Here is a 14,420-nt window from a genome sequence, read left to right on the forward strand (position 1 = left end):
AAACGTGCTTGCCCATGTGGATATGTTGGGCTTTTCTATTTTCTCTGTTAAAAGCACCTAGGAATGACTGTGTTGTATTTGAAAATGTTTTTTTTTATAAAAAAAAAATTTAATACGAAAATCGTACCCGGCGGTCGCAGGTTCTTTCCGTACCATCCACAACTTGAAAGTCGGACCGCGCAAAAACCTGTCCCGCTCTGTGACAGAAAGTGCAGTGAAACTGCGCCTTATGGTGCCCTATGAGGACCGCCCTAAATAAATGGTGCCTCATGATCATAATGAGGTAAGAGATCCATACACACCAACGCCTTTCTTTTCCCTGAAACACAGTACATATTGGAAATAAAACCACCTTCACTGCAAGCACCCTGCTGATCTGTCACCTTGGGTCAGTTGTGACAATGTCCACAGCAACAACAATTTCTGAAAGACACTCAGAACTGTTCTAGTAAATATGTGTCTTTTCAACATGCTGCACAGCGTTTTGTGCGAAGTGTTGTATTTTGTGCAGCTACGCTGTATGAAAGGTGTAGGATTCAGTCCTGATAGGAAATGGCTGGGTTACTTACCAGGATTTTGTCTGCTTTGACCTCACTGATGCCCTTGATGTTGAGTAGCTCCTTCTTGGGAGCATAGGCCACGGCTTCAATGGTGTGGAAGCTGGCATCCTCCAGCTTCTTGATGTCGCTGGCACTGATTCCACATTGCTGCATTAGTGAGAACAAGACAAACATACAATAATTACGACCACATGCAAAATAAGTTGCCCAGTCCTAAAGGGTTTTATTTTATGAAAAAATCTCTGTTAAATTGGCACCAATCCTCCAAGCGGCACTCTGTTCAGGTACTGCAGTTGAAGCTTTGAACTCATGGACAATGCTAATCTTAGCAGAGGACCCCTGCTCCTCTGGAACAGAGGACATTCCTCAGAGTGGACTGAACATCAATGCTCAGAGAAAGTCTACAAGTAGACTACAGTAAAGTCTACACCCGGAATTCCAATCTTTCAATCAGCCCTACCATCTCTTTCCATGGCAGATGGGTTTTCTTTGAGTTTAGATATCATTAGTTTGTGTAGTGTCATTTGGTTCCCCCTTGTGTCTTAGTTGGTTTTACCCAGTCACTATATATACTAAGTGGCTCATTTTGTTAGGTAAGTGTGTTGCGTTAACACCTGTTCTTTTTTAGATATTTTGAGTTTGTTTTGTTGACTTCTTTTTGTCACAGAAAACTTAAGTTTGTATTCTCTTTGAGTAAATAAAACTCCTTTCCAGAAAAACCTGTTTGCCTCATCACCTAACTCAGGGGTCGGCAACCCACGGCTCCGGAGCCACATGCGGCTCTTTCGTCCCTCCACTGCGGCTCCTTGAGCCTCTGTCCCACTGCAGTTCATCCTGGAGGGACGTAAGTAGGCAAAGCCACCCAGAGCTCAGTCCAGCGGGACTCTTTGTAGCGACAAAGAGTGGTAAAATGTAGGCGGGTCGTGAACGATGCAGCGATGTAACGTCATTACGCAACAATAATGGCAGCGGTGGAGCGCCGACAATTCCGGGAGAGTTCATTGCGGACGTGTTGAGAGTGACGGCAAATTCTAATGAATTACACAACTAAAGGACATTGAAAGCCACACCACTCACACTCATGGTTCTAAAAATCCCAAATCTCCCACATATATCTTCCATTTTAATAATGTGTAGCAATAAAGGAGCTGATAGCTGCAATGCATTATGGGAGTTTGTTTGTGGTGTTCTAAATGTAATTATTGGGGGTTATATTAGGTTTGTAGTGTTGGTATTAATTGTGTTGTGTTGTGTTTTTGTTGCTTAGTTCATGTGTTTATTAGTTGTAAGTTGTCAACCAGCAGTGAAGAAGGTTTTGTGTGTAGTGTCCTCCTGGCATGGTCTGCCTGGGGGACTGTCAAAATAAAAGACTGGTGTGCACGCCTGTTGTAAAGTAAAAGCTTTTTCTCTAGCGTGCTTCTTTGACATTACTCACCAAAATATTATAGTGGTATTGTGAGTGACAATTTAGGCATGTGTGCGCATGGGTGAGTGAGTCTGTGTGTGTGGCTATCTGTGTGTTGTGTTCAGTGGGAAACGGGACCAACTGGCTCTTTGAGCACTAAAGGTTGCCGACCCCTGACCTAACTGCTTGGTCCCTTACACTGAGTCCTGGCCACACTTTTGTTTTATTAGGGACTGAGCCATGGCATCAAGCAAGTCAGGACCCTATTGTTTTTGTAATTATTTGTGCCTGCCTCTTTATGAGGCAACGTACAAATACTACTATCCAAGACGGATCAACAATTTTTTTTTAATTTTTTTAATTTTCTGGCACTGTTCTTTCGGTGCGTAACTCGTCCTGCACCATTTGGAGCACGTACACAAACGTACACATCAAAACGTGTGGAAAATTTGGGGAAAAGTGCATTAGGACTTGTATAAGCACCATGGCTAATGGTTTCCAAAAACACCCATGACAAATTTCCCATTATAAGCAAATGTGAAAAAAAATCTTACTTTTTCTACGCCTGATTATGTCGCCATAATCCTTTTCAGCGAAAGACTTGATTCAAATTTTAAACTGAAAACATATTTTTCACATAAATTTTATTCTGTGAGCCTTCAAGTTTGATACAGTTTTCAGCCTTTTTTCGAGTTTAACATGGGTGTACATTGGAAAAGTTTGAGTGGGGAGATTTTTGTTAGTGAGAGAAGCTGTCAATTTCCCCCCAAAAGCCATCTCCCTCTCTCTCTCTCTCTCTCGCTCATTGCCATTAGCCAGATTTCTTCCTCTTTTATATCATATTATACATGAAAACATAACTACAGGCCTTGCGCTTCTAACAAGGGGCCCCTATTGTCTGGGAAATATAAGGTTCTCTCAAAAAAAGATTTAATTGGCTGCAAGTGTGCAATTCCCTCCCATCCACTCCATTTTATTTTGGCGAGACATTTTCTCCCTCAAACCCAAAATTTGAGACGTTTGTCTCAACTCCTCATGGGGAGACCGAACGTTTTTTTGAAAACATGAGAAGCTCACTACAAGTCCTTCAACTTCTGATGCTGAAGAAATGTTTCTTTTTCTCAAACTATTATCAGTTGTTTGGGAGGTGGGCATCACATTTGGTGATTGTATGTGAGCCAGCCTCTGCAACTCAGTGACGGGTGCGGAACCAGTGTCATGTGCACCATGGCAATAGACACAGCTGCACTCATCAGGCTGCCAACACACATTACTGCACCTAATCTGCCTGGCGCTGCTCTGAAAGCTACGCGCGCGCGCGCGCGCGCACGCACGCACGCACGCACACACACACGCACACACACACACACACACACACACACACACACACACACGCACACACACACTTCACCGGTTTGAAACAGTCTGCGCTGGAATTTCAGTTTCTCTGTTATTTAAGATTGTGATACTGTATTTTGCACAGGAATATTAAAGGTATAGTAGAGGATTTTCTTCTTCCGGGTGGATCATCAAAATTACTGGTCCTCCCAATTGTCAATCATTCTGGTGATATATGACGTAAGCCCGTCGTACGTGCTCGTCCCTGCGCGCAGCTCACTCCACACGGTTCTCATCATGCCGGTGGCCGACCCGACGCATTATTCTCGGACATTTTTACAGTTTCACCCCCTCTGGTGCAAATCTTCTTGTAAAGTGAGCTTATGTGAGCGATGCCGACTTATGACTTGTAAACAGAGCGTGCACGAGGAGAACTGGGCTCGTGCATGTCTCTCGCACGCGTTTTAGTAGGCGTTCCGTCTCGGGAGCAGGTACAGTGTTGCGCATGCGCATTATTTTCAAACGGTGGAGAGGGCGGTTCTTTCCTAAAATTCCTGAAAATCCTCCTGTATACCTTTAACTAACCTTTTTTACGAATGAGACTGATATTTTGGTATTAGCTATTTCCAGTTTAGCTGATGGTGCCCCAATTCCATTATTATTTGATAAATAACCAATTTGTTCAAATTAAAAAATTTTCATTAATAAATTATTTTTGATAATTTATTAACTTTTAAGCAATTACTCAATTACTCCAGCAGTTGTTAATGAGTAAATGACCATTTACTTCCATTAATAATTTACATTTTTCATAAATTAATTCCAGTGATTTATTACTTTCAGTAGTCCACTACTTCCAGTAATTTTAATGCTAATAACATAAATCCCAACATATATATATATATATATATATATACAAGATAAGAGGCATCAAGCCAAAAAATGTAAACAAAATAGTAACAGAAATTGCACAAATTCTTCATCACACAAATACATTCATTCACACACTTCAAAGAATATATTTATTGCACTTGTGTGCTTTTACAGGAAATATTGTATGTTTCCTGCTCAAACTGGCAAAACTCCTGCCTAAATCTGACATTTCTGGCCTTTCTTGATTTCTTTCATAAGAAATGTGATGCCCAACTGATTGATTGATGCTGAGCATGGCTCAGCCAGTCAAACGTTCCTCTGACATGGTGGACCTCAGGTAAGTTTTAATAAGCTTCAAGCTTTATTTCTAAAACTTATTTCTGCCTCAGCTACAGTTACTGGAAGGGTCAGGCCAATTCTGAGAGCAGTCCACAGATTTGGGTAGATTTCTGAAAGCTGATTTTCATGAATGATTGTCAGAAGCTCAAGCTGAGTCATTGACTTTAATAGTAAGTCAGGCATGTTCCTCAGCTCCTGTAACACCTCTCTGCCATCCACATTTGTATGTTAAAATGCAATGTAACATGAAGTGCCTCACATTGTGCCAGCTCTTCATCAGAGAGATTTAGGAAATCTGAGAGAACGCCGAACTTCTGTCTCACACTATCAAATGTGGAAAATCTTCCATTAATGGAGGCTGTTGCACCATCAACAACGACATTGAGGAATGCCATCTCTACTTTTTTCATAGTATCCCTCAAAGACTCATCATGTGACTCATAGGAGAAGTGACACTTTGTGGACCTCAACCTCTTCTGTTGCAGAATAGCTTCAACATCCATGTCTTCACAAATATCCTTTGCTGATATTTGAGCAGTCGTAAAACCGGATGCCCTGTAGCTTTAAAGATCTCTTTCTGTCTTGTTGAGATTGACTGCTACATTTACTTGCAAGATGTAGTACCACAGGACTGTACATTGTACAAATGCTGTAGCAGTTAAATCCCACCTCCTCCAACAAGGACTGTGCCTCAACCTTTATGATGGGGTCTTTAGCATGGTCTCTCACCTCAATCAGTGCCTCCCTCAAAGCACCTGCCTGAAACCTCAGGGGCTGAACCCTCTTCAGTTTACTTCCCCACCTTGTTTCAGTCCACATCTTCAAAGTAATGTGCACGTGGTTTTTCAGTATGGCCCATCTCTGAGTGGAGCCTAAAAACAGGTTGTAAAGCTTGTGTACAATGCCAAAGTAACTTGTGGCACCAGTGGAAGCCTGAGCAGCATCAGCCACAAACAAGTTCAAAGTATGAGGCCTACATGGCACAAAAAGAGCTCTCGGATTCTTTTGTAGAAGCCTGGCTTGATCACCCTTGTTTTTACCTTTCACTTTGGCTCCATTGTCACACGACTGTTCTCCGCAGTCCTCAAAAGGAAGTTTTAGCTCCTCTAGTCTGTTTACAATGCTGACCTGCTGACTCATCTGCCTTCAAAAAACCTATGAAAAGTTCCTTCATCCAGGGCTTCTCTGCCAGTGAGACCACTCGAATTATGACTGACAGCTGTTCAGTGTGGCTGATGTCTGGAGTGCAAGCTAGAATGATGGAGAAATACTTTGCTTTCTTGATGTCACTCACCATAACTGCAATGATCTTGTTGCTCAACAAATGTATTAGTTTGTTTTGTATGAGGTGATTGAGGTAGCTGGTCTGACCAGAGGTACTGTTTTGGACACGTTAAGGTGCTCTTTCATTATAGGGTCAAATTGTGCCATCAGTTCAACCTCTTTGAGGAAATTACCATTAGATGGTGTGAACAATGTTCCTGTATGCCCCCTGAATGCAAATTTCTTACTGCCAGAGATTGCACAATTGCAGTTGTTGGACCGGGAAGCCATGCTCTCGTTCAAGCAGCTTCTCGCCCGAGAGGAGAGGCTACGGGAAAAATTAAAAGATAATAAAACAGCATAGGAGAGGACAGCGACCCGGGGAGGGCTACAAACCCCGAGTTGGGAACCAATAGAAACTGAAGCGAATGCAGGGCTCCTCGCTTCCAACCACTCATTGGCCGAACCCGACCCGGACACTGCAGGTGTCCGAAATTCAAACCTGGTGAAACCCCATTCCAACCAACTCTCCTTGCTTCTCATCCCGACCACCAAGCGAGATACACCTCTGTCTCACCGGGAAGGCAATGAGAGCACAAAGTGGACCAAAGAACCATACTGCTAACTCGTGCCGCCGGAATACACCCGTGTTGTCACCGGAGTTTGAAAGCATGTCCCGACATCCAGTTAAACTCCGGTGCAACAGTAATGATTCTGCCCTGGTGAAACCGCTCGCTCCGAGTTTCCCACGCGCATGTGCACGCAACGGACATCTTGCGCGAGTCAAACGCCTCTCGTGGCTGCGTGGGTTACAGTCATCGCAATCTCCCTCCGCCACACACCCCTAATGGTTGTCACAGTCACCACACTGAACCCGACAAATGCCTCCCCGTCTGTTCGAGGTCATACACCCACTCACACTGACCCTCCAAGTCTACCGCCACCTGGTGGACACTCGTGGTCCTCACATTCCTACTCGGATTCATCTCACTCACACACACACACACACACACACACACACACACACACACACACACACACACACACACACACACACACACACACACACACACACACACACACACACACACACACACACACACACACACACACACACACACACACACACACACACACACACACACACACACACACATTTTCTGTGTACACAGTGTTTGCTGTTTCGTAGATTAGATCTCCGCGTTAGATGACGTTTGCTACTTGAATGTGTTGATTTATGATATGATTTCTGTTAGCTGAATTGATCGATTCCTGGTAATTATTGTGTATTTATTGTTGACAATCCACTGGTTTGTAACAGTCTGTGTTTGGATTACTATTACTTGCAGTAATTTTACCGCTAATAACCAACAATAAATCCCAACACAGTTAAACGTGTCAACACTGCTCTCTATCTCATCTTCTCAACTTCAAGAAGTGACATCTCCCGGTTGTCAATTGTTTCCCCCTTTTTTATCCGAACTGCAAGTTCTTTCCATATTTTCATGCAATTGAGGTGTTCTGGACTCTTGTCCAGAAAGGCCATTGTTTTTCTCTGAAAAGACTAATCAACTCCTGGGAATTTTTTCACCACGAACTAAAGTTTTCTTGAAATACTGGTGATGGCAAATAATAAGCTTAAACTGAGCTACAATGCACTAGTAAGTTTGAACAACTGAAAAGTGCCTCAACCAGGGAGTCATCAAGACATCCGTGCCAGTTACATGAAACACCTGCAGGAGACTCTTGCTAGGGAGTCACAGTGTCCATTTTTCCTCTTAGCTTCTCCGGATGCAACATTGGACACACAGTTTCATCAAACATGCAACATCTGATTCGCTTAGAAACAGACGACAAAACCAAATTGACCAATTGTGAAAAGACCAACCCAATGTCGGGGTTGTCTAAAATGCTTCTTATTCTAAAGTCGTTCTTATCTCAAGGATTGCGCCCTGGGCAGTTGCCCACTTCGTCCAAATCAAAATCCGCCACTGGTTTCAAGACACTTTCCAGTGGAGCTGCCATGACTGACCCACCCCCCTCTTGCCATTTCAAGATACCCTGGACCCCGCCCACTTACCCTTGACTATATTCCAGTGGAGCTGCTCTCTGCGGTATTTTCCCCCTCCCCGCAGTAGATTGTGCTGATGAAAAGCAGCAGCTACTACCAGAAAACGTACCTCCAGTCTGCTAAGTGGCTGTGGCCCACAGTTCTCCTCCTCCACTTCTGCTTCCACTCTTGCCTCGCTTCTCATGGCCATTGTGCAAGGATGAACCTGCACAAAGAGAGACAAGATGCTGGAAAATATCTGAGACTGCACCAGACTCCTCATGCTCCATGGAACTGACAAAATTCCCCATCGCAGTCATGGACCCTCGATGGTACAGCAGATTTGATTTGGGTTGATAGACTGGTCGTATGAGATTAACTGTTGGACACAAGGTCGAAATTTAAAGAGCCAGAAAGATCTCATTGGATGACTGTTTGCTGTGTTGTATCTGTCATAACAAAAAAAAAAAGTATTTCCTTTGGAATGCATTGGACTGGATAAAGGATGATTATGATAATTAAAGCAGCTGATGTATTTAAGCAAAGATTACCAAGGGGACATTTCTCAAACTGGTTTCAGCAGGCCATTAATATTAAATTATTATTAGTTATTTATTAAATGAGGCAAATTTATTTGCATTGTTGTTTTGAAGTAGGGCTGCAACGACAAATCAATAAGATCGATTAAATTTGATTATTAAAAGTGTTGGCAACGAATTTTATTATGAATTCATTGCGTCGCAAGATTTAGGCGCCACTCACCATTTTGCGGAGCAGTTTACTTCACCTTCGGAGCTTTGTCAATGCTGGCTGACTGAAATAAAGTTGTTGTTTTTTAAAGTTAACGGAGCGAGGCGGCGGCAGTACAATAGAACCTGCGAGCAGCGGACCCAGTAAGAGTGACACCCAGTACTAGGCAGCACAACACTGCACGGACACATATTTAATTATTAACACACCTTAATGAGCAACACGCACACACAGGAGAGCCAGGGAAAGAGAGAAAGAGGAGAAATTAATATTTTACATGCAAGTCTTTCTTCCAGCTTTAGCAGTATGGTGGCTCTTGTTCAGCCAACATGGCAACCTGCTGTTTTGCTGCAGAATTACTACTGTGGTTGTAAAATGTGGCTTTTCAAAGTAAAGCTAATGACTTTCACTTTCTCAAACAGTTAACTTTTAAAGTGAAACTTTCTACCTTAATATTATTCCCTTCACGTAACTATTATGCTGCTCAGTAGTCACAGTGCTGCATCCAGAGATGCAGAACATACAAAGTAAACCAAACTACATTATTAAGTTAAACATTTGTAATAAATTAAACATTTCAAATCAATTAACTAAATTAACGCTTTATTTTTGACAGCACTAATTATTATTATTAGCAATAGTATTGGTTTGTGTTTTAATAACTAACTTATTGAAGGCAAGATATTGTTCACTGGAATGTCACTATCATATGGAAATGTTACATTATCCCTTTAATGCTTACTAAGGTATTACTCGGGTAATGCTTAGTAATTGGGCGCACTGTTGAACAGAGCCCTGGCTGGCTTGACTATGTTTTCTGAAGTAGGGGCTGGGTTGACTGCTACTGTAATGTTATCTATGTTTTGAACTGGGTTGCCTGTATACATTGCCGAGTAGGGTAATGCAGACAGGTACTTCAAGACACCTCACTTCCTTTATTGTTCTTATATTAATTTGTTGAAACACATTGAACTGACATTACTGTCTTGTTCTTTTCCTAAATATTTGTGTTCTACATGGCCCCATGTACCTCTGGGTCAAATTTTAAGTATATTCACAATAGTATTTTTACAAAATTATACACTCAAACCACATCAATACATCCAGTATGACAATACATTCAAAGGGTGTTATTTAGTTGTACAAATGTGCAAAAATGCTACATTCAATCTACTCGAAATTTGACATAGTGATACTTGGGGGCATGTAGAGCAAGAATGTGGTGCAGCTTGCGGAAAACAATTTCGTTTTTTTAATAAAAAATTTTTAAAATCTGACATATATATATATATATATATATATATATATATATATATATATATGAGTGTGATTTAAGGGTGCAATTGTGAAAAATGCTAGTGAAAAATGATCGAGCGGTACCTGGGAGCATGTCGAACAAGAATTTGTCATAAAAGAATAAGACAGTAATGACTGAATTAATCTCACCGACGGCTTGTTACAAGAACCACGACTGAGAAACTCGGTAATGAACCAGGCTTCCCAACTTCGGCTCGGAGTCATAACTTAGAAAAAGGTAACATCTAGATTAAATCCACCCAATAATGTCATTGTTCAATACTGATGTATGTTTGTAAGAGGTTAGAATTCTGGATGTTTCTATGTACACTTTTGTCTGATTTTTTTGTTGTTGTTGTTGACTGCTTCAACTGATTGCTTGTTAGCGTCGTTAAGCTAACGCTCGGCACAATGAAAAAACGCTGTCTCACAGCGGTCTAAACATGAGCTTCATTCATAGAGTCCACTCACATGTTGTAGATAGGTCAGTATTTACCTGTTCGATGTCCTGTTTTGTACCGTTTTGATCTATTTTGTCCGGTTTATTCCCCTTTCTGTCCCCGGCTCTCCGAGAAGACACCAAAACTCCCGGGCTGCCGACCTGACGTAACGACGCACGACGTCATCACGCTGCTCATCAGAACAGAAAGTCAGTTCCTCTGCACTTCAAAATAAAAGCCATAAAAGTAAGGAATCACCACAAAAAAACACATACAATCAAATTTTTAATATGTCAACAAAATATATAAGCATCTTTTAAATTGACTAAATTAATTTAATCATAGTAAAATATTAATATAAATGACACAAGAATTAAAAAAGGGACCACCGAGGCACCACTTGGAAGATGGGACAATTCTCCTTAAATCTTAAAGCCGGAACACACTACAGGATAATCAAGTTGATTTTGGTCTCTATCGCCTCCTCCCAAGCATCGGTTGCAGAGGCCTGATTGTCAGATGTCTGCAAAAAAAAATTGTGTCTGATTTTCCTGTGGTGTGGGGTGTGTCAGAGTACCAGGGTGATTTATCCCACTAAGAAGTGAATCTGCTTTGCAGTATGGAAATCTCAGGGTTAATCCTAAAGTTAGCTTGAAAAAAGAAAATCCTAAGTCGTGACATGGGTTTGATTTGTGGGTCCATGTATGTTTTGGTCATTGGATTTTCCATTCAAAGGAGGATATTAAAAAACAAAAAAGCAAGTCATTATTTGATTTTCAATTTAAAAGTCAGAAATCAAAATTGAAATTCAATGTATATTTCTTTATCAGAATCAAGAAAGGACAAACAACACTTTAAAAACCAGTTGATTTTCATTTTCTGTTTCTCATAACAAATAATAAAATTGTTGGAGAACCGAAACAAAAGCATGTTTTTTTCATATTGTGTGCAGACTTCAGAAGCAGAAGTTTGGTCAACTGTGCATCATATGTCGAGTGTCTGCAGGCGTAGGGATGTTCCTGTTCTGGAGAACAGGGGGATAGAGGCCTTGAGTGACAGGCAGAAAGCAGATATGCTGGCGAGGAAGTTTCAAGATGTCCATTATGGGGACAATATTGGGGACAATGGGCTCCGAGAGAGGAATAAAACTTTGTCTAACCAGGAGTTTAAACTGGGTGTAAACTGTGATAATTCTGATCCTGTTAACTTGTTCTTTTCACGAGGGGAGTTTAAGAATGCTATAAGTAGAGGAGCTCAGATGGCACCAGGTAAGTCTGAGTTACATTATTAGATTTACAAAGAATTTGATCCAAATGTTTTGAATGAGATTCTAGCACTGATAAACAATGTATGGGAAAGTGGAGATGTGCCAGCGGCATGGAGGTATGCAATAGTGATACCCATTTTAAAACCAGGCAAGGAAGCTAAAAACCCAGGGTCATACAGGCCAATAGCTTTGACTGCGGTAATTTGTAAGATTATGGAAAGAATGGTGACGGATAGACTTGTGTATAAACTGGAGAAAGAGAGATAGTTTTAAGAAATTCAAAATGGGTTTAGGTTAGGAAGAGGAACAATAGATTCAGTTTTATTATTGGATTGCGAAGTCAAGAAGGCTCTGACCAATAAGGAGGCCATTGTTGAAATGTATCTAGACATCGAGAAGGCCTATGATATGTTGTGGAGGGAGGGTCTCATGATGAAGTTATACGATGCTGGAGTTAGAGGCCACATGTTTAATTGGATTAAAGGTTTTTTATATAATCGCAGAATCCAGTACGGGTAGGGTGTACATTGTCTGAGGTTATGGAAGTAGACAATGGGACACCCCAGGGAAGCGTAATAAGCCCCGTGCTTTTTAATGTAATGATTAATGATATATTAGAAAATATTGATGGGGTTTTGGATTAACACTGTTTGCAGATGATGAGGCAATTTGGAAGAGGGGGCACAATATAAAGTTTATAATGGGAATTATAGAATATCTGCTGAAAAAAAGCGAATACATGATATTTGCAAATAAACGTTGAATAGGGCGTGAAGGGTTAAGCGTGTATAACAACCTTTTTGAAAAAGTTAAAAGTTAAAAATTTTTAGGTGTACACTTTGATGAGAGGATGACCGGCAAGACCCATATTCAAGAAACAGGGAATAAATGTGAAAAAATTATAAACGTTATGCAGTGCCTTGGCGGGAGCAGCTGGGGGGCAGATAAAAGCACTGCTCATGATCGAGCAATGGTTCGCTCTTCTATTGATTATGGGAGTGCAACAAAGTCTAACCTTATAAAACTGAACGTGGTACAGGTCAAAGCCTTGAGGGTCTGTTGTGGAGCAGTCAGGAACACCCCAATGCCGGCTCTACTAGTGAAATGTGGAGAGATACCCCTGTGGCTGAGGCGAGAAAAATTAGGCCTCCAGTATGCTGGAAGAATCCAGAGCCAGGAAGTGGGTAACCCGGTGAAATGTCTACTTCAGGAAAGGTGAGAGGCCGTCAGTGGAGAATCCAAAATGGCCAACAATATGTCCGCTTCCTTATGATTGCCGCCATTTTGATCTGAATCACCACCACAGCACCACTGTTGGTGGGAGGTAGTACTACATAGAATATGGCTGCTTCCTGCGGGTCGCCGCTTGTTTTGTTCCGATGCACAATCACAGCGTCACTGTCAGTGGGAGGCAAGAGAACATGATCCGCAATACAACCGTGCTCCTCCAGAATTGAAACCTCGCCAGTGCGGTATAAAAATGGCGGTGTACGGCCGCTGACATGCTTGTTTGTGGACGCCGACATACTTTTTTGCGGACGCCGCCATTATTGCTCACGGTCAGCGCCATACTACTCTCAAAATTTTAAACTTCGCCAGTGCAGTATCAAATAATGGCAGCTTACGGGTGCCGACATACTCGTTTTTATGGTTGCCGACATACTTATTTGTGGCCACTGCCATACGTGTATGTAGTCGCCGCCATATTTAAAAGGACAACTTACGTCAGTGGCTTGACATTGCGTCACGGTTTCATGGATCATGTTCAGTTCGAGGAAGTACAAGAACACTGGAGGGAACATTCTGGTGGATATTAGCTGAATAAAGCTCAGACAGCATTTGTAAGGTCCAGAGCCAACTGGATTGCAGAGACAGAACCCCCCCCCCCCATCATATTCCATATTCAATTTATAAAAACACAGCCTAGAAAAATAAATTCACTCATGATGAATGGGGAAGAATGCTTTGAACAAAAAGTATACTGAAGGAGGTTTTGAGTTTCTTTATCAACCTGTATGCATCTTCTTAAGAAAATGCTGAATCACTTTTCAATTAGATAAATGATCTGATTCTTGTAAACAAAGAAAACTTTACAAATGTAGAAGAGGATGTAACCACATTTTGAACAATTCAATTCAATGTCTCATCATAAAAACGGCCTCTGATCTCCAGGCTCAGATGGAAGAACTACAAACATTTCTGAAAAGAAATAAAAACCTTGCTATTTGAGGCAATAATGTATTACTGGCAAGGAATTATTGACAATGAAATTAGGCAGAATTATTTCAGACTTCCTGAATAAGTTTTCATTCTATTTGTCATGTTTCCTTACCTTCAGGACAACATAGTGTCTCATCTAACCCTGCTCTTCTCTATTCTAAATACTGCATTACATTTACATTTCACCTCACTGCACCTGTTGTTTTATATCCCAGATTGTTGTTGAGCCACATAGTAAACCTTTATTCTGTATACACTTGCTGTGTACATGATTGACCAAGTTGTCCAACTCTCTCTGAACCTATTTCAGCAAGACACTGCAGCTGGAACCACATCTGTAGAGTTCAGCTACTAAACTGATCTGCCTGCTTCATTCATGCAGTGACAATGTGTGGTGCATTAAGCAAAACAAGCTACAAGAATGGAGAGTAACTGTAGTTACTTCAGCAGGAAAGGAGTAAATGTCCATGACAAACCTTCAAAAAGTACCTCTGACAACTTTACAAGAATAAAACCGTCCATGAATCATGTCATTGTTCTTTATTTTATACACAAGCACAGGTGACTTTGATAGAGAAAACTCATATGAGCAAGTGTGGAAATGAAAAAGTCCCTCTAA

At 41.4% G+C, this 14,420-nt stretch overlaps 1 protein-coding gene across 1 annotated transcript in view; it reads right to left on the reverse strand.

The window, feature by feature from the left end:
- The window catches only part of rad51 (RAD51 recombinase), a 33,791-nt gene extending 23,326 nt beyond the window's left edge, over positions 1-10,465 (reverse strand). The window contains exons 1-3 of the mRNA XM_080514523.1: positions 10,371-10,465; positions 7,959-8,054; positions 570-707 (exon numbers count right to left, since the gene is read on the reverse strand). Of these exons, the coding sequence (XP_080370649.1) occupies positions 570-707; positions 7,959-8,039 (219 nt within the window). The 5' untranslated portion in view covers positions 8,040-8,054; positions 10,371-10,465. The remainder of the gene's footprint in view (positions 1-569; positions 708-7,958; positions 8,055-10,370) is intronic.
- Positions 10,466-14,420: the final 3,955 nt, after the last annotated feature.

The sequence above is a fragment of the Blennius ocellaris genome (genome assembly GCF_963422515.1).
Source record: "Blennius ocellaris genome assembly, chromosome: 18".
In the NCBI taxonomy this organism is placed as follows: Eukaryota; Metazoa; Chordata; class Actinopteri; order Blenniiformes; family Blenniidae; genus Blennius; species Blennius ocellaris.